General features: G+C 65.5%; 4 protein-coding genes across 11 annotated transcripts in view; 2 read left to right on the top strand and 2 right to left on the bottom strand.

Annotated features, from left to right (window-relative positions):
- Positions 1–11807, top strand: part of AXIN1 (axin 1) — a 33534-nt gene extending 21727 nt beyond the window's left edge. For 2 of the 6 annotated variants that reach the window (XM_043456502.1, XM_043456501.1), the window contains exons 4-10: positions 420–557; positions 4130–4656; positions 5062–5232; positions 7261–7506; positions 8850–8957; positions 10416–10583; positions 11087–11807. In XM_043456502.1, coding sequence (XP_043312437.1) covers positions 420–557; positions 4130–4656; positions 5062–5232; positions 7261–7506; positions 8850–8957; positions 10416–10583; positions 11087–11213 — 1485 coding nt within the window. In that variant the 3' untranslated portion in view covers positions 11214–11807. Of the gene's footprint in view, positions 1–419; positions 558–4126; positions 4657–5061; positions 5233–7260; positions 7507–8849; positions 8958–10415; positions 10584–11086 lie in introns of all 6 variants that reach the window. The other 4 variants (XM_043456499.1, XM_043456498.1, XM_043456504.1 and 1 more) reach the window with 3 other exon arrangements.
- A 325-nt stretch (positions 11808–12132) lies between these two features.
- Positions 12133–15143, bottom strand: PDIA2 (protein disulfide isomerase family A member 2). Its single transcript, XM_043456586.1, has 11 exons — positions 14918–15143; positions 14126–14332; positions 13924–14057; positions 13713–13850; positions 13524–13640; positions 13321–13446; positions 13055–13252; positions 12852–12972; positions 12601–12782; positions 12377–12487; positions 12133–12254 (listed from the first exon to the last, which is right to left on the bottom strand). The coding sequence occupies exons 1-11, from the start codon at positions 15126–15128 to the stop codon at positions 12213–12215; spliced, it is 1587 nt and encodes a 528-aa protein (XP_043312521.1). The 5' UTR covers positions 15129–15143; the 3' UTR covers positions 12133–12212.
- A 133-nt stretch (positions 15144–15276) lies between these two features.
- On the bottom strand, positions 15277–18327 carry ARHGDIG (Rho GDP dissociation inhibitor gamma). Its single transcript, XM_043456587.1, has 6 exons — positions 17603–18327; positions 16359–16538; positions 16205–16288; positions 15890–15966; positions 15746–15809; positions 15277–15659 (listed from the first exon to the last, which is right to left on the bottom strand). Exons 1-6 carry the CDS (start codon positions 17673–17675, stop codon positions 15460–15462), a joined length of 678 nt encoding a protein of 225 aa, XP_043312522.1. The 5' UTR covers positions 17676–18327; the 3' UTR covers positions 15277–15459.
- A 1468-nt stretch (positions 18328–19795) lies between these two features.
- RGS11 (regulator of G protein signaling 11) lies at positions 19796–27622 on the top strand. 3 transcript variants are annotated; one of them, XM_043455982.1, is made up of 17 exons: positions 19796–20102; positions 20476–20572; positions 20647–20697; positions 20812–20918; positions 21483–21534; positions 21649–21707; positions 21867–21943; positions 22060–22141; positions 23206–23274; positions 24052–24081; positions 24156–24217; positions 24324–24437; positions 24553–24668; positions 24772–24859; positions 24938–25076; positions 26785–26867; positions 26941–27622. In XM_043455982.1, exons 1-17 carry the CDS (start codon positions 20040–20042, stop codon positions 27047–27049), a joined length of 1398 nt encoding a protein of 465 aa, XP_043311917.1. In that variant the 5' UTR covers positions 19796–20039; the 3' UTR covers positions 27050–27622. The 3 variants fall into 3 exon arrangements, with proteins under 3 accessions (XP_043311917.1, XP_043311916.1, XP_043311918.1); XM_043455983.1 differs by having other exon boundaries at positions 19797–20102; positions 24058–24081; XM_043455981.1 differs by having other exon boundaries at positions 20647–20918; positions 24058–24081.
- The last annotated feature ends 106 nt before the right edge of the window (positions 27623–27728 follow it).

The raw sequence follows: 27728 nt of genomic DNA, 5'->3' as shown, positions 1-27728 counted from the left end.
CCGGGTGCAGGGCAGCGGCCCCCTGCTGTGTCGGGCGCCGTTGCCCCTTGGGTGCAAGGTGGGCGCTGCAGAGCGTTCCCGGCCCTTCTGGCGCCCGGGCTGAGCCCCGACCTCAGGGGTCTGCACAGCCGGACGCCTCTGCTCCGGCTGCCCGAGTTCTGGGCTGGTCAGTCACAAGAAACCCTTCTCCAGGGCAGGCTGGCGGCCTTGGGCGGGTGCCTTGGGCTGCGAGCGCCAGGGTGGCCATCCCCGAGGAGGCGTAGTCCCCGGCCTCCTCAGGGTCTTCACCTGTGGTTGTGGGAGGCAGGAGGCAGCCGTGTCTGCTTGTCTCCTGCTGATCAGCTCAGGGTAGGGAGGAGAGTGCAGACCGTGCCCTGCTCACGCGGCGCGGCAGGGCTCACAGTGGCATCTCCTCACAGCGCACGTACCGAATGCCAAAGGAAGTCCGCGTGGAGCCCCAGAAGTTCGCCGCGGAGCTCATCCACCGCCTGGAGGCCGTGCAGCGGACGCGGGAGGCTGAGGAGGAGCTGGAGGAGCGGCTGAAGCGCGTCCGCATGGTGAGTGGCTGCCGTGGTGCGGGCTGCAGCAGGCCCCCGAGGCACCGGCCTCCGTGGAGCTGGAGGGCGTCTGCCCGCCGGCCGGGCGGTTCTGCCCGTCAGGGCTGGAGGCCTGCGTCCTGCTCAGCGCCCTCCGTGTCCCGTGGAGCCCGGATGGCCTCCCTCGGGCAGGGTGGCCCGAGGCTCTGACCCGTCACCTCCGCGTGCGGAGTGGCTTTGCGGCTGGGACACGGCTCTGTCTGTCTCGTTTCCTGGCCGGTAGCCTTTCTGATAGAGCTCCGGGAGCTGAGAGTTTCAGCACACCCGATCTATTTGCTGTAACTCTGCCTGTAGGTGCCCACATGCCTGTCTTTTTTGCCTGGGGTGGCGCTCTCCCATCCTGGCCATTGCACACGCATGTCGTTCTACACACGAGAGGGCAGAGGCGCTGTGACAGGCATGCCCCCCTCGCCCTCATGTGCCCCGCCCTCCGGGCCTGTGGGCCTCGAGGCTTCTGGCACACAGGCCTTCTCTGAGGGCGGGAGTTCATTCTCTTCTCAGTATTTTGTTCAATATCTGAAAGTCAAAATGTGACTTTCTTGTAGGAATTATTTCTCTACCAATCACCTGATCTTCCTGTTTAAATTATAGAAGCTGAGCCCTCCCCGGACCCTGTCAGAACCTGAGGGGGGCCCTGCTGTTTTGGGCTCCACATTCCCCAGGGGTGCCGCCTGCCGCGCCGCGGGGGGCAGTGCTGTCAGGGTGGGTGAGGGGCCTGGTGGGCGGGCAGCCCTGCAGCCCCTGCTCCTGCCCCCGCACTTAGATGCAGAGCTCCGTGTGACGCCTGCCCCGACACAGGCCGGGCTCCCCCGCCTCCCCTGCACAGAGTTGGCAGGCAGATCTCATCGCGGGGCGGGCCGCGGACCCCTGGCAGTACGGAGACAGCCCTGAGCATGAGGTGGTCGCAGGCCATGTGGTGCCACGAGGGGCCCCGCAGGACCGTGCCCTGCCCCCCTCCCGCCCACGTGGTGATGGCACGGCCTCCTGGTAGGACAGGTGCAGCCCGAGGCCTGCCCGGAGCCCTCCGGCTGTCCTCCCACGGCCCGTGGCTCAGCGACCTGTCCGAGGCCCCCGCCCCATCACTGCTCAGGAGGGCATGGCCAGCAGGGCGGGGTTGGGGTGCGCTGGTCGTCAGAGCTGAGGGTTTCCGCCTCCTGGGAGCTGCCTAGAGGGAACGAACACAGACCAGTCACACGTGTGCCAGTGCCTTGGCGGAGCTCAGCTTGGGTCTCGTGTGTGAGGAGGCCATTTGCCCTGGCAGCATCTCCACGCACCGCCTCTCTGTGAGGCCGTCCTGAGTGCATTGCCATCAACAGCTCTTAAAACAGGCTCAGGAAGCAAGGTGTAACGTTTCGTGAAAGAAATTTCAGAGATCGCGACTCACCACTGCAGACTTGCCGGTTTCACTGCAGACCTGGGCTTTCGCAATGCGCTGCTGTGCTTCCGGCCTTGACTGGGGCTGTGTGCTTGCAGTCCTGGCTGGTGGTGTCGGGCGGGAGGGGCATGCTCAGGCAGCCCAGACGTCTGACGGTGTCTGAGGCTCTCCCATGGCGTCCCTGGCAGGCGCTGGATGGCTGTGCCTGCAGCCCCCGAGCTCTCGGGGGGCTGGACCCAGCAGTGTTCTCTGACATGACAGAACGTGTCCCAGCGAACGTCCGGTGTCGGCTGCTCAGGGCCTCAAGCTCAGGAGGGCTGCCATGCGTAGGCCTTGGGTCCCAGCTCCCGGCCTCGGGGGTGCAACCGGTCGGCTCCCATGGGCGTCCCTCCGCCTCGGGGGTGGCTCACTGCCCAGCAGCTGGCCATGTGGTCTCGAGTCTGTTACCGGGTGTGATTTTGTAAGCTTTGTGAACCATGGTATAAACAAGAATTCTTTTTTAAGAGTAACAGCTCAGACATTTTTGGGGCCTGCCTTGCAGCTTGTGAGATCTTAGTTCCTGACCAAGGATCTAACCTGGAATCCTGCAGTGAATGCATTGAGTCCTAACCACTGGACTGTGGGAAATTCCCACTACAGATTTTTAATTAATTATTTTTGGTTAAGCGGGATGTTCCTGGCAGTGTGCAGGCTTTCTCTAGTTGTGGTAAGCAGGAGCTGCTCTTTGTTGAAGTGCATGGGCTTCCCATTGCATCTGTTTCTCTTGTTGGGGAGCACCTGTCCTAGGGCACGTGGACTTTACTAATTGTGGCTTATGGAGTCAGTACTTGGAGCACACAGGCTTAGTTGCTCCACGGCATATGGGATCTTCCTGGACCAGAGATCGAACCCGTGTGCCCCACATTGGTAGGTGAATTCTTAACCACTGGAACACCTAGGGAGTCTTACAAATTTTTTAATAATTTTACTGTAAAGCTTGGAAAATCAGAACAGAAGAAAATGAAAACTAGCGCTGAAGGGTTATGTAAATCTGTAATTTTTAAAACCCTAAAATTGAATTTCTGTGCATGCAGAGCTATTAGGGATAGCTGGTCTCAGATCCCTGGGTGTTTGGAGGTTTCTTTTTGCAGCATGCTGCCCTGGGAGGGAGTGAATGGCATCAATACTGGGTGCCCCTGGGTGTAGGTCTCCCGAGTCCCAAACCCCTGATAACCACAAAGCACCAGGGTTGGGGTGGGGACAGGGTGAGTGCAGGAACCAAGGGTCTGGGTAGTGATGGGGGTGCAGAGCCCAGAGTCCAGGGCGCTTTAGGGTGGCTCCTCGCTCACCCACAGGGCTGCGTGTCCCCCCGTCCGCCCCTCTCTCCCCACCTGTCCTCTTGGGTGCCATTTCCTGAGTCGTGGTGCCCACAGCTGGTGGCGTGTCTGGATGACCGCAGGCACTTCCATAGTGGTGTGGGGTCCTGTGGAGACTTCTGGGGGCTTGTTCATGTCGAAATGCAGGGTGGCTCAGTCATTTGGCCTCTTAGTGTCTGCTCAGGGCAACTCAATAAGACGAGACAGTGAATGTGAGTTGTGTGTTTCAGGATCGAAGTGACTGAATATGTATGTTTACAGGTCTGTTTATAGTAACTCTCAGAGTCAAACTAAATTCTGCTAGTTTGATGTGACAATTTATTAACACCTGTAGCAAGACAAGGAAAAACCAGGAGCTCTTCTGTATAAGGGCAGTGTTCCCTGGGAAAACATGATGGAAAATACAGTAGTAAAATTGAGGAATAGGAAAACAATTGAAAAAAAGAAAAATTTTTATTGAGAAGCTTAACGTGGAAGTGGTGCCAGGCGTCCTAGTGGTCTGTGCAGCCCTGATGCTGTGCCCTCCTCCGCATGGCGTGTGGCCCTGTCCCCGCACTCGGGAGGGGAGCGCAGGCCAGCCCCCATCCGCTTCGTCCTCCTGGAACCCAGCCATACTGACTCGGGACTGGGCGGGCACGCGGGACTTGGGCCTACTCTGGATCGGGCGGCCCCTCCTGCACTTCGCTGGCCCGGCCTCGTCCTAGGTCGGGGCTCGGGCCTTTGTTTGTGCTCTGTGTCCCCAAGCGTGGGGTCTCCCCGGTGCAGCCAGTGCCGAGAGGTGACATGTTTTCTCGTCCCAGCAGGAGGAGGAAGGCGAGGACGGCGACATGCCCTCTGGCCCCCAGGGCACCAGCCATAAACTGCCCTCGGCCCCGGCCTGGCACCACTTCCCCTCCCGCTACGCGGACGTGGGCTGCGCAGGGCTGCGGGACGCGCACGAGGAGAACCCCGAGAGCATCCTGGACGAGCACGTGCAGCGAGTCATGAGGACGCCCGGCTGCCAGTCGCCGGGGCCCGGTCACCGCTCCCCGGACAGCACGCACGTGCCCAAAATCGGGGTGCTGGGGGGTGCCATGCCTGGGCATGGAAAGCATGCGCCCAAGTTGGGGGCGAAGCTGGACCCGGCTGGCCTGCACCTCCACAGACACGGCCACCACCACGGCCACCATGGCGCGGCCCGGCCCAAGGAGCCAGCTGAGGCCGAGGCCACCCGCCGGGTCCCAAGCAGCTTCGCCTGGGGCCCAGAGCTGCACGGCCACACAGCCAAGCCCCGCAGCCACGTGGAGAGCACAGGTGGCCCCCCCACTGCCAGTGACAGCCTGGCCTACGGGTGAGTGTGAACGGCGGTCCCCCGCCCCAGCCCTCCCCCGGAGAAGGGTCCTCCATGCCGCTCTTGGGCCAGAGTTTCCCTGAGGAGTCCCTAAGCCAGGGCCAGCTCAGGTTGGCAGGCGTGCATGCCTGGGTGCACGGCTACAGGGCTCCAGCCCTGAAGCGCCGTTGGGTCAGATGGGCCTGTTTCGGAGGGGGCTGTCTGGGTGAGGACGGGTAGCTGGGCCTGAGCTGCCCAGATGCCTTCTGTCCACAGAGTCAGCCTGGCTGTGCCCGCAGGAGTGCAACTGAGGCCCCGCATGCAGGCAGGGCCCTTGCGGGCTGTCCTCCCCAGCCCTGCGGGTCCCGGCCAGCCATCTAGCCTGGGCCGGCTGAAGTAGCAAGTGACCAGGTCTTGCTCTTGCAGCGGGAAGGTGGGCACGACCTCCAAGAGGAACTCCAAGAAGGCAGAGTTGGGGAAGAGCAGCAGCACAGAGGCGCCAGGCCCGTCTGAGGACGCAGAGAAGAACCAGAAGATCATGCAGTGGATCATCGAGGGCGAGAAGGAGATCAGCCGGCACCGGAAGGCGGGCCACGGGTGAGGGGCCCCGGCTGAGTCCTCCCCCGGCTGAGTCCCCCTCCGCCCCGGCTCTGATACCCCACACTGGCTCTGAGTCCTCCTCCCTCTGGCTCTGAGTCCTCCCACCCCCAGCTCTTGAGTCCTCCCACCCCCAGCTCTGAGTCCTCCCACCCTGGCTCTGAGTCCTCCCCCTGGCTCTGAGTCTTCCCTCAGCTGAGTCCCCCTCCCCCTGGCTCTGAGTCCCCCTCCCCTGGCTCTGAGTCCCCCTCCCCCCTGCTCAGAGTCCTCCCCCCCAGCTCTGAGTTCTCCCACCCCTGGCTCTGAGTCCTCCCTCCCCCTGGCTCTGAGTCCTCCCACCCCTGGCTCTGAGTCCCCCCACCCCTGGCTCTGAGTTCCCCCACCCCCAAATCCCCCTCCCCCCTGCTCTTGAGTCCCCATCCCCCCAGCTCTGTTCCCACCCCTGGCTCTGGGTCCCCCCACCCCCGGCTCTGAGTCCTCCCACGCCGGCTCTGAGTCCTCTTCCCCCCTGCTCTGAGTCCCCCCACCCCTGGCTCTGAGTCCCCCTCCCCCTGGCTCTGAGTCCTCCCACCCGCAGCTCTGAGTCCCTCCCAGCTCTAGAGCCTGCTGTCAGCGCCAGGCGGCAGTCTGCAGGCTGTGTGCCCTTGGGACCAGCGCCAGCCTGTGGCAGTGTGAGGCCAGCCCTTCCCTGTGTGGGCGCTGTGATGGGGTGGGGATTGGTGACAGCTTCAGTGTCCTGGGCAGGAGTGCCCACTGCTGGGGTCAGCTGCTGCAACCCCACTGGACAGGATCCTACAGCCCTGTGGCTGCCCCTCCACCAGGAGCTGAGGCAGGTCCTCCAGGAGGAGCCTTTGGGTCCAGCCTCCTTGACCCCAACTGCCAGAGGACATGTCTCTGCTCTGGGTCCCTCCGTGCTCCATGTCGATTTCTGGGTCACCTGTCCCACTCGTGGTGGGGGCGGGGTGGGCAGGGGCCTGGGGTTTGGGACCGGCCAGCTATGGACTTCCTGGTCCTGAGTTGTTGGGTTCAGACCCTTTGCGCTCACAAAACCTGACCCGGCAGCGCTCTTCTTGGCCGTTCCCCCACCCCAGCGCATCTTTCTGTGGGAAGATGCGTCCAGAAGCAGTGTCCTGGCTGCGCTGTGGGCTGCATTGTGCAGGCCTTCCTGGGGTCTGTGGACCTGGGGGCAGGCACAGAGCAGGGAGGGGGAGGGGGGCAGGGAGTGAGGAGTCGGGGGCCTTGTGGGTCCTTCTAGGAGGACTCCAGCTCCCCGTGGGGCAGGTCACATCACACAGGCACTGAGTCAGCCCTCTCCCCCAGGGCGCCCTTCCTGGGGTCCCCTCATTTTGTTCCTGGGGACACGCCCCCCCTTCTGAGGCCTCCAGTCCAGCTGAGAGAGGCAGTATTGAGTGACAGCAGGTCACACAGATATAGAAGGTTCTCGGTGACTGATGGCAGGGAACGTGGCGTCACGTGGAGGAAAGTTAGGAGGAAGCACGTGATGAGAGTTAAGCCAGCCGCGTCAGGTGTCTTTAGTGGGGCAGGAAATACACTGAATGTACTGAGTGGCTATTGCTAAATCATACTCCTTTTTTTCTTAGAACTTCCTGAACATTTCAAGTTTTTCACAAAGAGCACTTATTTATCTTTATATTTTTAAAGCAGTGATAAAGGTTAAGCTTTTGTTTGGCTGCCCTGGGTCTTGGTTGGGGCATGTGAGAGCAAGTTCTCTGACTAGGGATCAGACCCAGACCCCCTGCATTGCGGGCTGGCAGTCTCAGCCATCTGACCTCCAGGGAAGTCCCAAGGACACTTACTCTAATATCAAAATACTTTTCAAAAACAAAAAACTTCTATGTAAAAGAAGTCTTCGTGGGGAAACATTAAGAAAATGCCCACATAGGGTATGATTTATATTTCAGAAAGCGATGAGCACGGTGCAGAGCAGGTCTCCAGAGAGGCCATGTGTTGGGAGTGGGGGGTATACAGGGCCTGGGCACAGCTCACCTGCTTCTGTTGCCCCTGAAGGTCGTCCGGGGCTAAGAAGCAGCAGGCTCACGAGAGCTCCAGGCCCCTGTCCATTGAGCGCCCTGGGGCCGTGCACCCCTGGGTCAGTGCCCAGCTCCGGAGCTCGGTGCAGCCTTCGCATCTCTTCATTCAAGACCCCACGATGCCACCCAACCCCGCCCCCAACCCACTGACACAGTTGGAGGAGGCACGCCGGCGCTTGGAGGAGGAGGAGAAGAGGGCCAGCAAGGCGCCCTCGAAGCAGAGGTGCGTGGTCCTCACAGCGTCCATCTGGGGCGGGAGCCCTTCTGCTCCTCGGCTGGCCTGCGGCTGTGCTCGGGGTGCCAGCTGAGGCCCACTGTGTCCGTGAAGGGGCCTGATTGTTCCCAGCACGCGGGGGAGCCCTGGTGTCTCTCTCTCAGTGTTGAGAGCCCAGCCCCATGGCCTCCCTCCTCACGGCGCCCTGCATGGCTGTCATGGCCAGGGTGGCTTTGTGGGGCAGGTTACCCCTCCACGCTGGACCCTCGCAGTGGGGCCTTTGCGGTCACTTTCTTGGGTGTGCCAGCCACTTGGGACTTCAGGGTGGTCCGGGCTCTGAGGGCACGGAGACGGGAGTGTGGTCAGCGGATGGCGGCCCCGTCCCGGGTATCACTGGTCCCCACGTCCAATCATCAGTCAGCGGGGCTCCTGGGGCCGGCCCTCGCTGCAGGGTCTGTGCTGCTCTGGGGAAGCTGGCGCCCAGGTGCAGACCCGCCCCAGCCCGCCACACTGCGGGAGGCCTGCGCGTGTCCCTGGTCACTGAAGGTGACCCCGTTTACGGCGGCCGTGTCACACGCTGAGGTCTTGCTGGTCCATGTGGGCTGGGCAGCGGGCATTGCCCGAGGCCCAGTGGGCCGGCCTATGAGCTGGAGGGTGGAGGGCAGCAGCGGGGCTGCCGGGGAGGGCGCGGGGTGAGCAGGCCCATCCTGCCACGCCTGCCCCTGCAGGGCTCCCTGTTTGTGGTCTTGTGTGCTTGGTCTGCTCTTCGCGCCAGCACCCACAGGCCCTGCCCGGTGACGGGTTCTATCTGGCTGTGACACAGCTGAGCCACGGGCGCGGCTCGGGCGTTCCACACTGGTCGGTCCAGGACATGTGCGCCTTTTGCAGACAGCAAAGATCCCAGAGCAGAGGTCCGCTGGGCCCTCTTGGGGTGACTCCACCCAGGGCGGTCAAAATAGAAGTCACATCAGGGCCGTGGAGCGTCACACCGAGGTGGATGTCCCTAGGATGGGAGCGGTGGGCGGTGAGCCCCCTTCAGCTGGCAGTGACTAAGCTGCAGGGCCCAGGTCGGGGCTGCTCCCCTCCGGAGGCGAAGGCTCCTCTGAGTGCATGGAGTGGCATGCGCCCACGGGTTTCAGGAGCCCGAGGTCTGCTTGGTGAAGACCTAGTGGGTGGAAGCGCCAGTGTCCTGCCTGCTCTGACGGAGCCCTGACTTTCAGCTCTACAACCACGAAGGTCTGCCATTCTGCCGGCCCGTGCAGCGGGTGCCTCCTTTTGCTGCAGAGCGTGGCTGAGCTGAGCGCTGCTGGAGGCCCGGCCCGGGCGGCGGCTCACTGCGCGTTGTTCCCTAGGTATGTGCAGGAGGTCATCCAGCGGGGGCGCTGCTGCGTCAGGCCAGCGTGCACGCCCGTGCTGAGCGCCGTGCCGGCGGTGTCCGACCTGGAGCTCTCCGAGACAGAGTACGTGCGCCCCCCTGGGTCCTCCCAGTGCCGGCCGGCCCGCGATGTGAGCTCGGGCGCCACAGCTGAAGAGCTGGGGCTGCTAGTTTGTCTGTGAGAGGAGCTCTGGCCATCTACGTGGGGACAGCGAGCGGCGGGCCCGAGAAGGGTCTGCATGTCCCGCACAAGGCCTCAGCCCTTGCTGCAGTGACCCCCTGGTGTGACGGGCTCGGGGCTGCGGCCCTGACTCCCTGGGGCGCTGCTGACCAAAGCACAGGCCCCGGGCGCCGTGTGCACAGTGAGCTGGCTCTGTTCTTAGGTGCAGTGTGGGGACGTGTGGTCCACGCCCGTGCACGTGGGCCGGGCTGGGCGTCCAGGTCCTGAGGGCCGTGTGTGGACAGCGCAGGCCACGCTGTCCCCGAGCAGAGAGGGGCGCCCACTGAGCCCTTCCCGGCCAACCCCCCGGTCCTTTGTCGTGCACGGCCGAGGGCCCTGCTCTGAGGGCCCTCCCCCTTGCTTCTGTTTGTGAGGGGTGCTCTTGTGTAGAGAATGGACCCCCTGGGGACCCCAGGTGGCTTCTGGGGCGGGCCAGGCCTGAGGTCACAGGACCGAAGAAGGGAATCAGGCGTCAGGAGCCTGGCTCAAGGTGGGGGTGGCCGCTCAGCTGAGGTGACCGCCTGGTCTGTGCCCAGGAGCACCAGTGGGGGGGGGCTCCCCGGGGAGAGGAGAGCCCACTGTGACCTCAGGGCCTTCCTGACGCAACACTGGCCGCCCATCTGGCCAGGGCCAAGGGCCATGCCTGGGCCCACTGGGCGGCCTGGGGCAGTCACTGGATGGGACTTGGGACGGCACAGGCGCCACCCATCGCGAGGAGGCCCCTCGCTGCCCATGCAGGAGGCACTGCAGGCCTCAGTCATCTCTGGAGGAGGGGCCAGCTGCTGCCTCTGGTCTTGCGAGCAGCCCTCTGCTGTGAGGCGGGTCCATTTCCGGTCCCAGCGGTTCTGCTGTCCAGTCCCTGGCCTTGGGGTGTTTCTGAAGGTGGGGGCTTCACTGGGACATGGGTCGAGCCACCCAGTCTGCTATCGCAGAGCCAGGGGCTGGCTGTCTTGAGCAGCTCGGCAGAGGCGCCCACCATGGGGTCCTCCTGAGAAGCCTGCTCGCCCGTTTCACGTGGTCTGGGTGGTTGGTACGCCCCCTAGGCCGGCCAGGCCACAGTGAGACCAGGGCCTCGAAGTGGGTGGCGGCGGCGGTGGACAGCTAGCTGGCTGTGTCTGCGTCACGGTCCGGGCTGGCAGAGCGTGGAGGCTTGCAGGGCGAGCCCCCAGGGGTGGGCGTGGCTGGGGCGGGGTGGGCAGCGGGACCTGTGGACTCAGCGTTTCCGAGCGTGGTGCAGCCCACCCTGCAGGCCCTGCCCCGTCATCTCCTGGGGCGCCTGGTAGGGCCCCAGGCCCAGCGGTCACAGTGCTTCTCGGCCCCCAGGACGAAATCGCAGAGGAAGACGGGCGGTGGGAGTGCCCAGCCGTGCGACAGCATTGTCGTGGCCTACTACTTCTGCGGAGAGCCCATCCCCTACCGGACCCTGGTGCGAGGCCGCGCGGTCACCCTGGGCCAGTTCAAGGAGCTGCTGACCAAGAAGGGCAACTACAGGTGAGAGGCTGGGGGCTCGCAGCACAGAGCTGTGTGCGCCCCTCCCACTGAGTCCCGCCCCCGTCCGCCTGGCCCTGGGCTGACGTGTGTGGCCTCGGCGCGGGGCCCCAGGTCCTCCCGGGCACCCATGCTGGTGTGGCCCGAGCCAGCCTTGTCTTGGCTTCCTGACCAGGTGTTTTTTAAGGGACCGTGGAAGCCAGGGCCCCACCGCAGGTCCACCCTGGAGGCCCCTCAGGGCACTGCAGAACACGCTGGGGCTGTTGGGGTCTGGTCTGGGGCCCGCCCACGGAGGGGCCTGGGCTGCAGGGCCGAGTGCATGCGGTACCCCATGGAGGGAACGGAGACCCTGAGCCCACCCACCGCTCCCCCAGAGGCCGGGGCAGGGACCCGCACGTGGTGTCCAGCACCGGCGCTCAGGCACCAGGGCCAGCTCGCGGGCCTGCAGGCAGTGCTGGGGGGCGGCCACCCGGCCCCGCCACCCTCAGTGCCTCCTCCGACCACAGGTTCTACTTCAAGAAAGTGAGCGACGAGTTCGAGTGCGGCGTGGTGTTCGAGGAGGTGCGCGAGGACGCGGCCGTGCTGCCCGTCTTTGAGGAGAAGATCATCGGCAAGGTGGAGAAGGTGGACTGACCGGCGGCCTGGCCGCTGCAGCCCCGAGCGCCACGAGGGCCCGCACCGGGCTGCCCGCTCTCGCGAGTGCAGTGGGCACAGCTGCTGGCAGGGTGGTGCGCTTGTCTAGGCAGCCCACCCAGCCCCTCTGTGTCCAGGAGGGCAGGAGTCTGCTGGGGCCCCTCCTCCCAGGGGCGTGCGAGCCCGCACCGGCGGGGAGCCCGCCATGGGGCCGCCTGGAGACCCTGCCCAGCGACCCCGTGCTGCTAAGCGGACGCCCCCGGCGCGTGCCTGCTGTGGCCCGCCCTGGCTGGGCCCACCCCAGAGCCAGGGTGCAGGGGGCTCCGGGGCCTCTGTCCATTGTCTGTGTCACCGAGTGCCTTCAACCAGCTTGTCTCTGGCCTGCCACTGTGTGGGCCCGGCGCCGAGCACCAAGGCCCGAGCCGGCTCAGCGGGTCCCGGGCCGCCCTCCCCAGGGCCCCTGTAAATATGTACATTTCTCAGGCCCGCACCAGCGGGGGGCTGTCCTGAGCCCGTTTTTCATGCGCTGACTTGTACAATTATCTTTTCAAAGGTACTTGGATAATAATGAAATAAAACCATTTTTGAACCTTCTCTGGCTGTGGACTGTGTTGTCCAACGTGGCTGCCGGGCGCCCGGCATGCGTGCCCTGCCTCGCAAGCACCATTCGAGGTCGGGCCCAGCCTCGTGGGGCATGGGGTGGGGGACACGGAGCCACGCTGGCACCTTGGGAAAGAGGGCAGGGCCAACACAGCAGCAGTGCTGTGGTCCTCCTTCCTGCCCTGGTGGGGCTGCAAACCCAGGCTGGACCCAGGTGCCCATCAGGAGGGCTGGGCCCCACCCAGGATGTAGAGGCCCCAGGGGCTGAAATCCGGCCCAAACCAAGACCAGGGCTGCCCTTCTCAGGAACCACACACAGTCCAAGACCAGAGCTCTTTATTCACACGACTGCTCTCGCGGCCCCGGACAAGCTCCTGGGTGGGTGCTGATGGCGGGCAGCTACAGCTCGTCCCTGGGCTCCGTGGCGTTTCCTGGCTTCTCCTGGAAGGGGTCACAGAGACCCAGCTGGATGCCACAGCCTCAACCCAGCCCCGCCCATGCCCGCCCACAGCCACCCTCCAGAGGACTGGCCCGAGGCCTGGCGCCTGGGGACAGACACCCACCGGGAAGGCAGCTCCGGGCACCTCCGCAGGCTCCTCTGTGGGCAGCTCACCCCCGCTGTCCAGAAACTTGGAGAAGGTCTCCAGGTCCCTGGCACCTTTGTAGTCAATCACCTGAGGAGGGATGTGATCTGGGGACCCCGCCTCCTGGACCCAAGGCTGACCCTCCGAGGCCAGGCCCACCTCCAGCCGAGGGCAGAAGCACGCAAACTGAGCCCAGGCCACACCTTCCGCCCGGGCCCTGCTGGGAAGTACTTGAGGGTGGGGAAGCCGTGCACAGGGAAGGCCTCCAGCTCATTGGCTGTGGCATCCAGCTCAGCGATGACGATGTCCTCGTGGTCCTTGTACTTCTCGGCCAGCTCCTCCCAGGCTGGGGCCATCTCCTTGCAGTGGGTGCACCACGGGGCGTCTAGGATGGGACACGTCAGCACAGCCAGCAGGGCCCCCGCCGCCCACCGCCCGCCACAGCCACACTCACAGAACTTGATAAACACGTTCTTAGTCTCATCAAAAGCCACCTGCTCGAAATTCTTGCCCACGAGGGTCTTGACTGGCCGTTGGTCCCAGTCTGGGGGGACCTCCTGGCTCAAGCGATAGGGCTAGGGGAACAGGGCCAGGGGTTTCACCGGGGGTCTCTCCCGGTAGCTGCTGCTCCCACCCCGTGGGCAGCCCGCCGCTGACCTTGACCCCTCCACTCAGGACCACGCGGCAGAAGTCTGTGACGGCGGCAGCGGTGACCAGCGCCCCAGGCTCTGGCGCGTACTTCTTGGTGGTCTCGACGTTGATGAAGCGCAAGGTGGGGGCCTCCCGGGCCTCGAGGCCGAAGTACTGGAGCACATGGTCGTTGTCGGCATTCACATCCACCACCACGAAGAGCACCTGCCGGCAGGAAGTTCGCGTGGGCTCCCCGCAGCCCCGCCACCCCTGCCCCTAGGCCCAGCCAGTACCTGCCCCCGGAAGGGGGAAGCTGCCTCCCGGAAGCCTGCCAGCAGCTCCCGGTGGGCGTCCAGCGTCTGGTTGATGAACAGCAGCAGGTGGTTAAGGATCCTGGCCTCAAAGATCTTAGAGGATGTCTGCAGGGGCAGGTGGAGCTCATGGAGGCCCCCACAGCCGACGCCCACCACCTGCACCCGCCTGGCAGCCCGCTCACCTCACTGTTGTACTCTGTGACCAGGCGCATGCTGTGCGTGAGCAGGAAGCGTGACAGGTCCCCCTGGTCCAGGCCCAGCTCCTTGTCCACCGGGAAGTCCGCCCGCCCTTCGTCAAACTGGACGACGCCGGGCGGGTCAGGGGAGCCGGCACCCCCACCCCGGCCCCTCTCTGAGCCCGCCTGACCCACCTTCTTAAAGAGGACCACCGTGTCCTTGGTGAGGCCGAACTTCTGAAAGAGCTGCGGCCGGTTGGTGAGGCCAAAGGTCATGTCCAGGGCGTCCTGGGCCAGGCCCAGGAAGGTAGCCACGTCCCTGTCCTGCAGGTCCTGAGGGGCCCGGGCCTGTGAGGCCGCCGGGCCCACCCCCTGCTCCCAGGCCCGGCCCCGGCCCCCAGCGCACCTGGAAGAAGCCGACGACCACCACGTCCCGGGCGTCCATGAGTGCGTGGGCGTCCTCCTCGTGTTCCAGCCGCCTGGCGCTGGGCCCCACCCGCCGCCGCAGCCACTCGGCGATGCCCTCGGCCTCCCGGGGGCCTGCGGAGACTCCCCTCAGCCAAGGCCCAGTGTCTGCCGCCCGCCCGCCCCCTCGCCTGCCCCCGCACCAGTGTACTCCTCCGGGTGTGTGCGGTTCCCGTCTCGGAAGAACTTGAGCGTGGGGTATTCTGTCACCGCAAACTCCTCGGCCAGCTCTGGCTCCGCGGGCCCATCCACCTTGGCCAGCCTGGCTCTGGCCGACTCTGCAGCCAGCAGGGCGGCCGCCTTGCTGTACTCAGGGGCCAGGGCTCTGCAGTGCCCACACCACGGGGCATCTGGAGGACAGACCCATGAGCGCCCCAGGCCGCCACCACCCTGCTGCAGCCCCTGCTCCGGCCTGGCCAGAGCCGGCCAACCCTGGGGCCAGCTCCACGCTTGAGATCTGGCAGGGAGCAACACATCCAGTCCACACCCACACCCCCTCATCAGGGGCCCACCTGAGCCTCGGCCACACGGAGCCCGCAAACCAGAGGCCGGACTCCTTGAGGGCCCCTGCGCGGGTCTGCAGTGGCCAGCACTGTCCCGAGAGTGGGCTTAGGACAGATCGTCCGTGGCCACCCCCTGAGGCCAGCTCCCGCCGTCTGCCTGCGGAGGCCTGCCGGCTGGGAGTGGCTCCCGCCTGTAAATTGGCTGTACAACCCCAGATGGATGTGTAAGTCTGAATGCTGGCTAGCCCTTCACGGAAGAGCCTGGGGGACACTGACTGGTTCTCCCCTGCACCTGTGCCTCCCCACCGTGAGGCTGGACCCCAGGCCCAGCTCCGCCCCAGGCTTTGACGGAGCCCCGGGAGCACAGTGAAGGCAGAGCAGAGCACCCGGGCGGCCCCTGCGGGTCCCCAGCCACGCTGGCCTGGCACTCACAGAATTCCACCAGCAGGGCTGGGTGCTCCCGCAAGGCCTGGCCCAGGGTCTGCTGGCTCAGCACCAAGACCCCATCCTCCTCCGGGGGCTCCTCCTCGGGGGGCTGCTCCTCGGGGGGCTCCTCCAAGGGACCCCCAGGCCCTGGCCCCTGTCCCCACAGGCCGGAGGCCCCGAGAAGCAGCAGCAGCACCGGCAGCAGCTGGCCATCCATGGCGGTGCAGGGGCCCCTGGGGCGGGGGCAGATAAGGGGGCGGGGGGCCAAGCAGCGGCCGCCACGTGGCACCCAGGCCTAGTCGCGGGAGAGATAAGGCCGGGAGCCCCCCCGCCCGGGGAGGGAGGCAGACAGGCGACACCACGGGCACCGACACAGAGCGACATTTAATAGGACCGTTCAGGGCACAGTGCCAGGCCTGGGGGGGCATCCCGGGACAGGACGGAGGGTGGGGGTCTGGTCACCGAGGGGCCGGGGAACGCTCAGGGCTCCCTTGCAGCAGCTGACAGAGGTGGGGAGGCCAGTGGGAAGAGGCCCCGGGGCGGGGCGCTCAGCGCTCCCAGTCCTGGCAGACGTGGAGGCCCCACTCCCAGGACAGGTGGGCGGTCCTGTCATCATCGGTGAAGAAGGACGTGACCACGTAGGCGCCCCGCACCAGCGCGCCTCGGGGCGCCTCCTCCACCGGAGTCACGAACTCATACTCCTGGGCGCTCGGGCCGTAACTGCCCACCATGTAGACGGCTTTGTCCACTGCGGGGGAACGAGCGCACTGGGGACTGCCCTCTGCCCTCCCCCAAGTCCCCCCCCTCCCCGTGCCCCCAGCACCCCGCCCTCACCTCGCAAGCCGTGGCGGTAGGTGTGATGCAGACACTTCAGCCCACTGACGATCTCCTTGTTGACCTGAGGGACAGACAGTGTTAACGGGAACTTCTGGGGCTGGGCCTGGGGCTGGCTGGTGTCCCCCATGACAGCTCCCTCACCTTGAAGGTAATCTTCACTTTGTAATCAACACCCTCCTTCAGGACAAACACCTGGTTTTTCAGCGCAGCCAACTCCCCTGTTAGGGAAAGTGCAGCTAAGCGTGAACTCCTGTGAGGATGAAACCCTGAGCCTGGAGCCCCCATGGGGGGGCCTGTATCTGTGGGCTCTGCAGTCTGAGGACTTGGAATTGGGTCCTAAGAGGTCCACGGCGACGAGCCCAGGTCTCTACCCCAAAGATCAGTTCATATTTTGCAGAGGTTACCTGTGAGGTCCCTGCCTGGGGCTTGGGGTCGCACCCCTCATCTGGGAGTTACCTGTGAGGTCCATGATGATGGGCCCCGGGGCCTGCTCAGATATCAGTGTCAGCCTGGTCACCTGAACGTTGGGCAGACTTGGATCTGAAGAGAAACCGGGAGTGTACAGGTGCCCCTGCCCCGCCCTCCCCCCAGGCCCAGGGCGCGGGCATACCCACGGCGGGTGGCACGGGCCCCAGCAGGGCCCGCTTGTACTTGACCAGGCTCTCGTCGTCCGGGTCCAGCTGCTGGATCTCCAGGAGGCTCTTCTTCCCCGGGGCCCGGTACTCGGGCACGGCCTCGTCCAGCGCCTCTTCCGGTGGCAGCTGGCCCCCCTCTTTGTCGGTCAGAAGGACTGGGGTTTGGGGAGGCCGTGTGAGCAGCTGCTGCCAGCTGACCCTGGCCTTTGCTGGAGTCTGCCATATGGCCAGCTGGACCTCCCACCGCCCAAAGGAGGGAACTGAAGAGGCAGCCTGTGAGGGCTCTGGGAGCGGGGTGGGCAGGAAGACGCAGGCCAGCACCCACACCCAGCCTCTTCAGGAGGGGCCTGGCTAGTGCAGGAGGCTCCCAGAGATGAGGCAAGGGACCCCTGGAGGCACCAGCTGCCTTCCCCTGGCCCGACCCTTCGTGCAGAGCCCCTCCCTGACTCTGAGGCCAAAGGTGAGGAGAGGGAAGGGCCCAGATGGGGAGCAGCCCCGGGGCCAAGGTCCACACTGCAAAGTGGTGACCACTGAGATCTCTGGAGCAGAGGCTGCACCCCGACGCCCTGCAGGGCCCCCAGGCCCCATTCCCACAATGCTCTGGGACAGCTCTGGGTCCCTGCCACACTGCCCGGAGCTGGCTTCCCTGAATGCCTCCCCATGGCGCAGGGGTTCCCCCACACGATGCTCCTGAAGAGTAGGGGTGGTTCTCTCCAAACGCCTCTGCTTATGTTCTGAGGCCACCGCCCCAGGTGCCTCCAGACCCCTTCAGCTGAGCCCCGTCCCCGGGCCTTAACGGGGGTCACTCCCAGCCCTTCGCACAGTCCCAGGAGCCAGCTCCCATGGTGCCCTGGGGCCGGGTCTCTGAGTCCCTGCCCACTGCGCCCCGGTCCTTGTGGGCTCCTCAACCTCCCCAAGGGGCACGAGCCCCACCCAAGGGAGAGCGGACCTCAGGGGCAGGTTCCCGCGGGAGAGGGACCCCCTGCGGTCCTGGCTTCACAAGCAGACCCGCCCCCTCTTGGCCCCTTGCCCCATGACTGTCTAGCCTGGGAGAAGCCCCCCACCCTCTCCAGAGCGCGGCGGGGGGACCGCGCCGCAAGGTCCCCACGAGCGCCCCCAAAGTTTCCGAGGGGGAGAAACCGGTTTGCCCGGGGCTGAGCGCCCCCCCCCCAGAGCCCCCCGCCCACGTGGCCGCCCTGGCCCCAGCCGGGCCGCTCACCTCGGGCGCACAGCGCCAGCCTGAGCAGTTCCAGCAGCTGCGCCCCCAGTTCGCACGCGTCCAGGCCCAGCATGGTGGCCCGCGGCCCGGCCCCGCCGCCGAGCCGCCGAGGAGCCGCCGCCCGCCCCGCCGCCGCCGCCCGGCTCGGCGCTCAGCCCCGGCGCGACTGCGGTGAGCTCATCCCGGCCGGGAGCGCCCCCCGCGCCCAGCGCCGCGCCCGCGCCGCGCGCCCCCAGCCGCTCCGCGGACCCCGCGCAGCCCCGCAGAGACGCGCTTGTCGCCCGCTCGGAGCCGGCACCCGGTCGTCCCCGCCGCGGGCGCACCCGGACCCCGCACGGCCGCCGCCGACACAGACGCACACGGCCGTGGTCACGGTCCCAGCCTTCCGCCCCGCCTGCACCCCGCTCTGGCCATCAGGGAGGCCCCACCCCCGCGGTGCCGCCGGGAGTCTGGGGAGTCTCTGGGGAAGCCCTCTGGGCGGGGCGGGTGGAGCCTAGGGCGCCGAGGGGAGCAGGTGCGTCCCCCCCACAAGTCCCCAGGCTCTTGTTACCTGACGGCAGCGCAGGCCACACCTGGGCCCCCCCCACCCACACCCTCTGGAGCTTCCTTCTGGGCAGAGGGGACCCCTAGAGTGTGCCCAGCCTCAGGGGGGTGGGGGGTGCAGTGCACCCCAGAGGTTCACCGGCGTCAGCGCAGACGGGCCAGCGTCCAGACACAGGGTCGGGGTTCCCCACACAGTGAGGCACCCAGCCGCGATGCGAGTGTTTACTGAGCCGGCTATGCGAGGGTGGCTTGGGTGGAGGGGCCTTTGTGCTCCGGGAGCCCCTGTCCTTAGTGGGGGAAGAAAAGGGACTGATTCAAAACAGGATGGGGAGGTGGAGAGCTGAGAGGAGACACAGAAGGGGTCTCTGGTCTCGATGCCTAAACAGTTTGCAGCAGGCAGATGGGGGGTCAGCAGGGTGGGGGCGGGGTGAGCTGGACCGCAGGCTGGGGCTCTACGTCAGCGTGGGGGGGGCGCAAAACACCAGCTGGAGTCCCCCTGCTTCCTTACACCCCTGAATCCCCCCGCCCCATTTCTGAGGACACCCAAGGCTCAGATCTGCCCTTGCCCAAAGGAGCCTCTATCTTCGGAGGAGGCCTGCAGGCCGTGGCGCTGGGGGCATGCGGGCTGGGCGGGGACCGTACTCCCTGGAGCCCACCTGCCCACAATCTCTCTGAGGCAGGATCTCCCCAGCCCCTCCAGGGTCACATCCCACCCACCTCCCCCACCACCGGGGCCCAGGAGGCCACTCGTCCCCAGACCGGGGACAGCTCTGGCCTCTGGTGGCTTTCAGCCTCTCTGGAAGAGGACAGCTAGGTAGGCCTGTGGTCAGCCTGATCTGAGCTGTGTGAGTGGGGCTGGGTGGGTGGGTTTCACTAGGATCTAGGGGAGAGTGATGCCTGGAGGGGTAGGAGCCCCCTCCAGGCCCCTCCCCAGCGCATCCTGGACCTGGTTTCACCAGCAGTGGAAATGGATTCAGATCCCCATGACTGAGGCTTCTGGCCAAAGGCCAGTGCCAACATCCTGCCCCACCCCCCAGCACCTAAAAAACAAAAATAGACCTGTCTGCACACTTTAGAAAGGCCCCAGCAAAGGGGTGTGGGAAGCCAAGATGCTGGAGGAGGGAGAGAAATGGCCAGGCTGGGCCCTCAGCCCAGAGAATGCCCACGAATCTCAGGAGCAGGTGCTGAGATCTCTCTGCAGTAAAGGCCCCTCCCACAGTCTCCCACAGCCTCAGGGTAACCTGGGTGGGGTCTCTGCTCTCCAAAGGCCCCCTCAGGCCCCTGTGCAGTTGAGGGGAAGGATGCTACCTTCAGTCTTCCCCAAGCCTCAAGGACCCCCTCCTGCACACCTTCACAGCAGTGTCCCCCCAACCCAGGAGCACCTCAGGGGTCAGGCACAGGATCACAACTGCAGGGACACTCGCCTCGGGCTGTTCGATCCCTCACCCAGACCCCACAGCCCCCCAGGCTGACCACTGCAGCACCCAGCAGGTATGGAGGAGGGGTCCCCCACCGAGGCCACCTTCCCCCACGTCTCCTCTCCGGAGACCCTCCTCTCCCAGAGTCCTCTCCCGTGTCTGCGGCCCAGCCTTTCTCGGAGTCCTCGCCCATTTCTGAACCTCCCCCACCCGCGTCCCAGCTGAGCCCGGTTCTCTCATCCCCCACGTTGCTGGGGTGGGGCCAAGCCCCCCTCGAAGCGCCAGGCAAGTCCCCACAGACATCGGTTTCTCGTGTCGTGAGGGGAGCCTGTCGTGAGGCGGATGCTCTGACGCCCGCGCGACCCCCAGCCACAGACCTCGAGGCCGCTGCGGGCGAACACGCGGGCGGGGCGGGGCGGCGGTCGGAGCGGGGCGGGGCGCGCGGACACCCTCGCCGCGCCCGGCCTGCCTTTGCCATGGCCGCCGGCCCCGCGCCCCACGGCGGGCAGCCCCCCGCGCAGAGGCCGCATCTGAGCAAGGTGGGTGCAGAGGTCCCTCCCGCTCCCCGATTTCCCGGCACGCGAGGCCGGGAGGGGCCGGGGAGCAGTGAGTGCGGGTGCGCGCGAGTGTGGCCGCTACGCGAGCGCGCGAGTGTGGCCGCGGGTCAGGGGCGATGGCCCTGTGCGAGCGGGGTGGGGCGACGGAGACCCTGGGGCTGGGGTCGCCCCTCGCCCGCGACCCAGCCCCCCAACGTCCCCGCGCTTCCGCGCTCCGCGGCGGCCTGAAATCGCACCATCAGTGCGCGTTAATCTCCAGGCACACTGATCCGGCGCGTCCCGGCCGGTTCCTGGGAATCGGGATCTGGGGGTGGGGCAGGCCAGCCGCCGTAGACCCTCAACCTCCTCCGAGCAGATGGAGAGGATGGTCGTGACCATGCAGGACCCCGACCAGGGCGTGACGATGCGGAGCCAGCGCCTGCTCGTCACCGTCATCCCGCACGCGGTGAACGGTGAGGCCGCTGCGGGCGGGGGCGGGTGGAGGGGCCCGCCGAGGCCTCGGTTCACCCCGGCCTCTGTCGCGCAGGCAGCGACATCGTGGAGTGGCTGATCCAGAAGTACTCCATCGCGGAGGACGGTAAGGGGCCGCCGGTGCTCTTCCTGCGCCCCCCGCGGCTCCGGGGTCGGGCGGGGCCAAGCCCTGCCAAGCCCTGGCTCCTCCCGACCCTGAGACCACCGCCTGACTTCCCAGAGGCCCTGCACCTGGGCAGCCTCCTCGTGCAGCACGGCTACCTCTACCCGCTGCGCGACCCTCGCCGCCTCGAGCTCCGGCCGGATGAGACGCCCTATAGATTCCAGGTCAGCCTAGACTGGGAACAGGTGGGGTGCCGCGGTGGCAGCACCCCCAACCCCAGTGGGGGACTCCAGGGAGGGGCGGGGCTGTGGTTGGAGCAGGACCCCCTGCCTGGTGATCCGCTGGCCACTCTCCAAAAGGCCTGGACTGGAAGTGTCCCCGTGACAGAAAGGCCAGGTCGAGGGGAGGAACCTTCAGTAGGGCCCCCTAAGGGGTAGTCCCTGCAGAGGACCCCACTAGCTTACCCGGGTCCTGAGGCCTCCACCACCGCCAGGGCCCTGAAGAATGCAGCACTGCATCTTAGTGTGTGTCCTCAGTCATGATGGGGCCCCCCTCCTGGCCACACCAGGGACCCCGGCAGGGCTTGCCCTCAGTCCCAGCCCCCAGCACTGCAACTGCATCAGGGTCTTGGGCAGGAAGCCCGGAGTCAGGGAATGGCAGGTGGTCAGCTGAGCCTGGGGGTGGTCAGTAGATGACCCCAGCCGGCCCAGTCTGTTCCCCAGGGGACAAACTCTCAGGGTGGGGAAGGCCCAGAAAGTCCCAGAATCTTTGTTCCTGCTCCTTGCCAGACGCCCTATTTCTGGACGAGCACCCTGTGGCCAGCCGCCGAGCTGGACTATGGTGAGTGAGGAGGGGTGGGCCAGCCCGGGTGAAGCCTCGGGCTGATGGCCTCGGGTGTGAGGCTGCAGGGGAGGGGAGCCGACGCTCCTCTGCAGCCCGTGCCTGCCCTTCCAGCCATCTACCTGGCCAAGAAGAACATCCGAAAGCAGGGCGCCCTGGTGGACCATGAGAAGGTGGGCATCCTTCCCTCCGCAGGCTGAACTCAGCCTGGGGATGCCAGTCCCCACTTGAGGCCCTGGAGCACACGAGGTGACTCAAGGGGAGGTGGGTGTCTGCGCTCCAGAGCTGGGCGCAGGAGGGAGGGTCCCACTGGAGACCTTGACCCTGGCCAGGAGCACTACCACCAGCTGCACAGGAAGATCAACCACGCGTGGGACCTGGTGATGATGCAGGCCCGGGAGCAGCTGCGGTGAGGCCCGCCCGCTTGCCCCGCACCCTCCCGCGCGGGACTGTCCAGGCCTTGGCCTGAAGGTGGGGCTGCTGGCGTGGACGCAATGTCCCTCCAACTTCGCCCACTCCCCCCAGGGCAGCTAAGCAGCGCAGAAAGGGGGACCGGTTGGTGATCGCGTGCCAGGAGCAGACGTACTGGCTGGTGAACAGGCCCCCGGTGAGCCCCTGGGGGAGATTCTTGCACAGCTGTGGGGTCCTGCCTCACGTGATCGCTGGCAGGACCTCCTTTCTGACCCCTGGGAAGGACGTGCTTTTAGGGGTTCTGTCAGGTGACAGGAAGTTCTCTTTCTGTGGTTGGTCACAACTCAGAGGTCACAAGGCCTGGCCTGAGCCGCCCCTGCCCACAGACCAGGGCCCACCTGCTTCTCTCTGGGTCTAAGGAATCTGACCGAGGACAACTGAAGGCCCTGGGAGGGTGAGGGGGCACCCGAGGCCCTTGGAGGGAGGGGCAAGTGGGCACACCTTAGGCCCTTGGGGGTAGGGGTGGGGTCACCTGAAGGCTCTGGGGGGCGGGTGGGGGCCAGGCTTCGCTGCAGCATGAGGGGCTGAGGTTGCAGGCCGGAGGCTCCCGGGGTGCTGGCCTGGGGCCTGGAAGGTGGGTTGAGGTCCCACTGGAGAGCCCAGTGGCCATCAGCTGTGCGGCAGTGCCAGCCGACCACAGTAGGTGCGCTGGGGGACGTCCCCACAGGAGCAGGCACTGGGGGCGTGATTACCCGTCAGGTGTGGCCGCTGTCTCCAGGGAGATGGCCCCTAACCCTCCACCTGGGGGTCCCGGGCTCAGGGCGCAGAGGTGGTGCGGGCGTGGCTGAGGGCCACGAGGGCTCCTGGGCCACGAGCGGGGAGGGCAGCTGCCTCGTCCCGTGGGGTGGGCACCCATGGGGGCGGGGTAGCAGGACCCCACAGGTTCAGCAGGGCCACCCGGGGTTCCGGTCTGAGCAGCCCAGAGCCTGGGGTGAGCTTGGCTCAGGCAAGGAAGGACGAGGGGCCTGGGACAGATAGTGGGCTTCACCAGAGGAGCTGGGTGAGGGCTGGAGAGGAGACAGGGTGGGCTGGGCAGGCAGGGTGCCCTGGGAGCTGGTGGGCAGGCGGGAGACAGGGCCCAGGCTCCTCTGAGCACGTTTCCTCGGTGGGGGGGACATGTCGGAGCTTCTGTGTCAGGGGTCAGGAGGGTCTCTGCAGTCCACCTGAGCTGTGCCCCCCCACTTCTTCTTGTCTCTGCAGCCGGGGGCCCCCAGCGTTCTGGAGCAGGGACCAGGGCAGGGCCCCTGTACGGCCGGGCGAGTGCCGAAGGTGAGGACCCTGCGGGCACGCCCCCGCCCCCAACCCCGCCCCATGTGCCCCCACCTCCGCCGCCCCCTCACTGCAGGGGCCTGCTGTGGACTGCCCGCCCACCTGTCTGTCAGACGGCCCCGGCACTCGGTCACTTCAGCTGTTCTGCTCTGCTCCTTGCCTTACTGCCCCCACCCCAGCCCCCTGCTAACTCGTTCTCTCTTGCCTCCCACCTGCTGCCCTGGGTGCAAGTGAGTACAGCGGGCCCTATGGTGGGGGGGGCTTCCCCCAACCAGGGCAGCATCAGGGTCTGCAGGGCCTTGGGGGGGTGGGCAGGGCTGGGGGCCCAAGGGACCCGGCAGAAGGAACCACGCTCTCCAGAGCATGACTAGACCAGGACACACGGCTGAACTTGGTCACTGCTGAGTCCTCAGTCAGAGCCCTTGACACCGGCAACAAGGCAGGTTCTTCTGGTCTTCCTGACTTAAGAATCATACTTTGTGGTCACGGTTTTATCACTTCCATCAGAGTCAGCTGAGAGGGAAGGTCGGCATCACAGGTGTCCTGGGGGTGCCGTGCCTCTCCCCGCCCCGTGGTGTGTTTGAGTGGGAAGTGGAGAGAGTTGAGGTGCCTCAGGCAGCTCTGAGCATCCAAGGGCTTGGTCAACACCCAGAACCTCCAGACTCGGGGCCCCAGGGAGCTTCCTGAAAAGTCAGACCCTGCAATAGAGACAGGGGCTCTGAGGGGCAGGGAAGGGGTGGGACATCCTTCTAACTGCAGCCCACCGGCCCCTTGCAGACCAAGACCGTGGATTTCTACAGGCGGGAGGTAGGTGGGGGGAGGAGAGGGCGGGGGGCTGGCGGCTTCCAGGCCTGGCCCCCCTCACAGGCCTTCTGTCCTAGGTCGAGTGCTTGCGCAGGGCACTGGGCCGAGCCCGCGTGAAGTCCTCCACCTGCCTCGAGGCGTGAGTGGGATGGGGGTGGCAGCTGGCACCCCAAGCCCAGACCCTTCCCCTGCGCCCTGGTCCCCACAGTCCCCCTGCAGCGGCCCTGGCACTGCCCCACCCCCAGGTACCTGAAGTTTAGCAGCCAGCATGGGCCACACGACCCCATCATGTCGGGGTGCCTGCCCAGCAACCCCTGGGTCACAGACGATGATGCCTACTGGGCCATGAATGCACCCAGGTGAGCAGGTGGGCCAGGGGTGCAGATGTGCCCACCCAGGGCGGGGACCCGGGCCTGGCCTCTGTGGCACAGCTCCTCACAGGCCTCCCAGATTGATCTACCTGCCCTCCACCAGCGCGGCCATGCCCACCAGGCTCCGCGTGGAGCAGTGGGCCTTCAGCTTCCGGGAGCTCCTGGAAGACCCCGTGGGACGGGCCCACTTCATGGACTTTCTCGGGAAAGAGTTCAGTGGTGAGAAGCCCCCACCCTGCTGCCTGCCTGACCCCACCGCCCCGCCCCGACCCCAGGTGCCCAGCAGCCTGTGGTGGGCCTGACTTGGTGCCTGGACGCCCAGCCGAGAACCTCAGCTTCTGGGAGGCCTGTGAGGAGCTGCGCCACGGAGGCCAGGCCCGGGTCCCCGCCCTGGTGGACGCAGTGTACCAGTGAGTGCTGCAGGCTGGGGTGGGGGCTGTGGGCAGCCCCGCGGGCCTGACCCGCCAGGCTCCCCGCCCCGTGCACAGGCAGTTCCTGGCCCCCGGCGCCGCCCGCTGGGTCAACATCGACAGCCGGACGATGGAGCAGACGCTGGCGGGCCTGAGCCAGCCCCACCGCCACGTGCTGGACGACGCCCAGCGGCACATCTACCTGCTGATGAAGAAGGTGGGTGTCCCCATCCCCTCGGGAGCTGGGGTCAGGCTGCAGCCCAGGCCTGTCCAGACTCGCCACCCCTCCCGCCTACTGCCCCCCTAGACTTGAAAGCCATTTCCAGACTCCCTGTCTGTAGGCGTTGCAGGATGTTCCCCTCAAGGACATGCCCACCTCTTTTCTTTCGGTGTGGCCACAGAGGCCAGCATCACACCTCAAACACCAACGGTATTGTTTATTTGCTTTTTTTGTATTTTTAAAATATTTTTTATTTTTATTTATTTATTTGACTGCAGCGGGTCTTAGCTACAGCAAGCAGGATCTCCAGTTGTGGCACATGGGATCTGAAATTTATTTTTATTTTTCACTGTGCTGGGTCTTTATTGCTGCTGCACAGGTGGTGGCTGCATGTTCTCCACTCAGGAGGGGTGCAGGGCCAGCCGTCTCTTCTCGTGGAGAAGCCCTACCTTGCCAGCCCCCCCCCCCACCCCGGCCTCACACACCTCACACAGCCTCACACAGCCTCACACACCACTGCCTCCTCTCTGCGTTGCTGGCCCAGCGGTGCCGATCGCAGAGGAGAGACAGGACGGAGAGGTGGACTTGGCTCCTCCTCTACCACTTTTCAGAATAGGCAGTTGGAGCCCTGGTATCTGCTGAGGGCAGTTGATGGTGTCGGGATGTTTTTGATGCCATTGTCCATTCACATTTTCACCATATGGGATGGGTTTTGGCCCCCTCATCTCACAGGTGGTGCAGAAACCCCCTCTCGGCTGGCTGCTCTCAAGTCCTGTGATGTGTCTGAAACCTGTGGTGCTTCCTTCCTTTCTATGGGGCCATCCTGCCCCAGAGCCAGCAGTTCCCTGAGGCCTCAGTCTTCCCCCTGTAGTGGCGTTCTGAAGCCTTGACCTGCAAACCAGACTGGTCTGTAGCGTCAGGGGTAGTCATGGTTACCAGGCCTTCCGGTGGATAGAATCGGTTTGTTTTAAGTAAAACACCAGGAGTTCGTACTGAAGCTTCTAATTTGGAATCACGATTATAGCGTTCCCTTAACCTCTTTCTCCTCACTCCCCTTCTGAAAATCTGGGTTCTCAGTGGTACCGTTATAATCACTCAACTTTTCCTCTAGAGTCACTCAGTAGCTGAACCGAGGATCACGGCACTACCACTCAAAGTCACTGAAAGTGCTTACTGTTTTTTTTCTTGGTCCTTTGGCTGTAGCTCCTCAGATGCTTGCTTATGTGTGGTCAGGGTGATGTTGCCCACTTGACACCCAGATTCACCTGTCCCTGCTTCACTTTCAGTGTTTAAATCACTTATTTATTTTATAATCATGTGAAACATCCGCACTGCTTCAGAATCTAACCTACAAAGCAAAGTACCTTCCACTGAATCTTGTTTATATCCCTGTTCCGCCACCTGAAGTTAACAATGTAAATACGTATTTTTCTTTTTGAAACATAAGCAGCTGGGTTCATAGGTTCCTGTCCCTTTTTGCTGAATCCTGTGTCATCCTGGCCCACGCCCTCACCCTCTCTGCAGGTCCCAGAGAACCAGGGACACCGGGTCCCTGTGGCCGGAGGTTCCTGCCCCTACGGGGGCCGGTCTTCCTGAGTCTGAGCTGGTCTGGGGGGGCCTGTCTGAGGCCCAGCCCCAGGCGAGCCTGGCCGTGCTGGCTGAGCAGGAGCAGGAAGGGCTCAGGGCGGGGTGCTGTCTCTCACAGGACTCCTACCCGCGCTTCTTGAAGTCAGACTTGTACAGAGACCTGCTGGCGGAGGCTGTGGTGCCCCTGGAGACCAAGCGGCGGTGAGCCAGGTGGTGCCTGGGGTGGCGGGTGGGGGGGCGGCGGCCAAGCGCTCAGGCCCCTTCTCGCCCACAGGGTGTTCCCGTTCTCGCGGAAGCCCCGGCACTCCAGCCCCAGCCCTGCTCTTCTTCCTGCCTCCGCCTCTGGGGAGCCCGTGGGTGGGGATGGTAATGGGGAGACCTAGGGGGCCCTGGGGGAGGGGGCACCATCTGGCCCTCGTCAGCTGCTCTCTCCTGGGGCCCTGGCAGCTGCTGAGACCCGCCGTGCAGGCGTCCCTGCGGGCCCTGAGTGCCTGGCCTTGCAGCAGCGTCCTGTTCCCTTGTCACACCCTCCCTGGGTGGGGGCTGATTCCCAGGGCAGGGGTGCCCTGCGCTGAGAGGAGGTGGTAGCTCCTGGCGTCCTGTGCTGGCGCCCACCCGGCCAGAGACTCTGGGCACAGTCAGGTGGTCGCCAGCAGGGGGCGCCAGCCTGCAGGGGGACCTGCCCTCTCGCTGGGCCGCGGCCTCCCTGCCTCCACGGCTTCTCCCCCCTGGCTCCAGCTTCTCCAGCTTCGCTGCTCCTTTGACAGCCGGGCCTGGTTCACGGCCAGGGCGGCAGAGCTTTTGGGGAAAGACACCCGGGCCCCCACCAGGAGGGCCCCCCAGACTCGGGGTGAAGGTCCAGCTGCTCCTTGGAGGGGCAGTGCCACCGCCCTCAGGGCGGCCCACACCCTCCCGCCTCCGGCACAGAAATAAAGGCCTCCGGGCCCTCACTCTGAGCCCGCGCTGCTCTGGTCCCAGTGGTGGCGCCTGTGCACTTGTCGTGGAGGCGGCGAGCGCTGGTGAGGGAGGAAGTGAGCGGTGGGCGGTTTGGGTGTCAAGAGG

Source organism: Cervus canadensis, chromosome 32 (genome assembly GCF_019320065.1).
Source record: "Cervus canadensis isolate Bull #8, Minnesota chromosome 32, ASM1932006v1, whole genome shotgun sequence".
NCBI lineage: Eukaryota > Metazoa > Chordata > Mammalia > Artiodactyla > Cervidae > Cervus > Cervus canadensis.
This window is presented reverse-complemented; position numbering and strand designations above follow the sequence as displayed.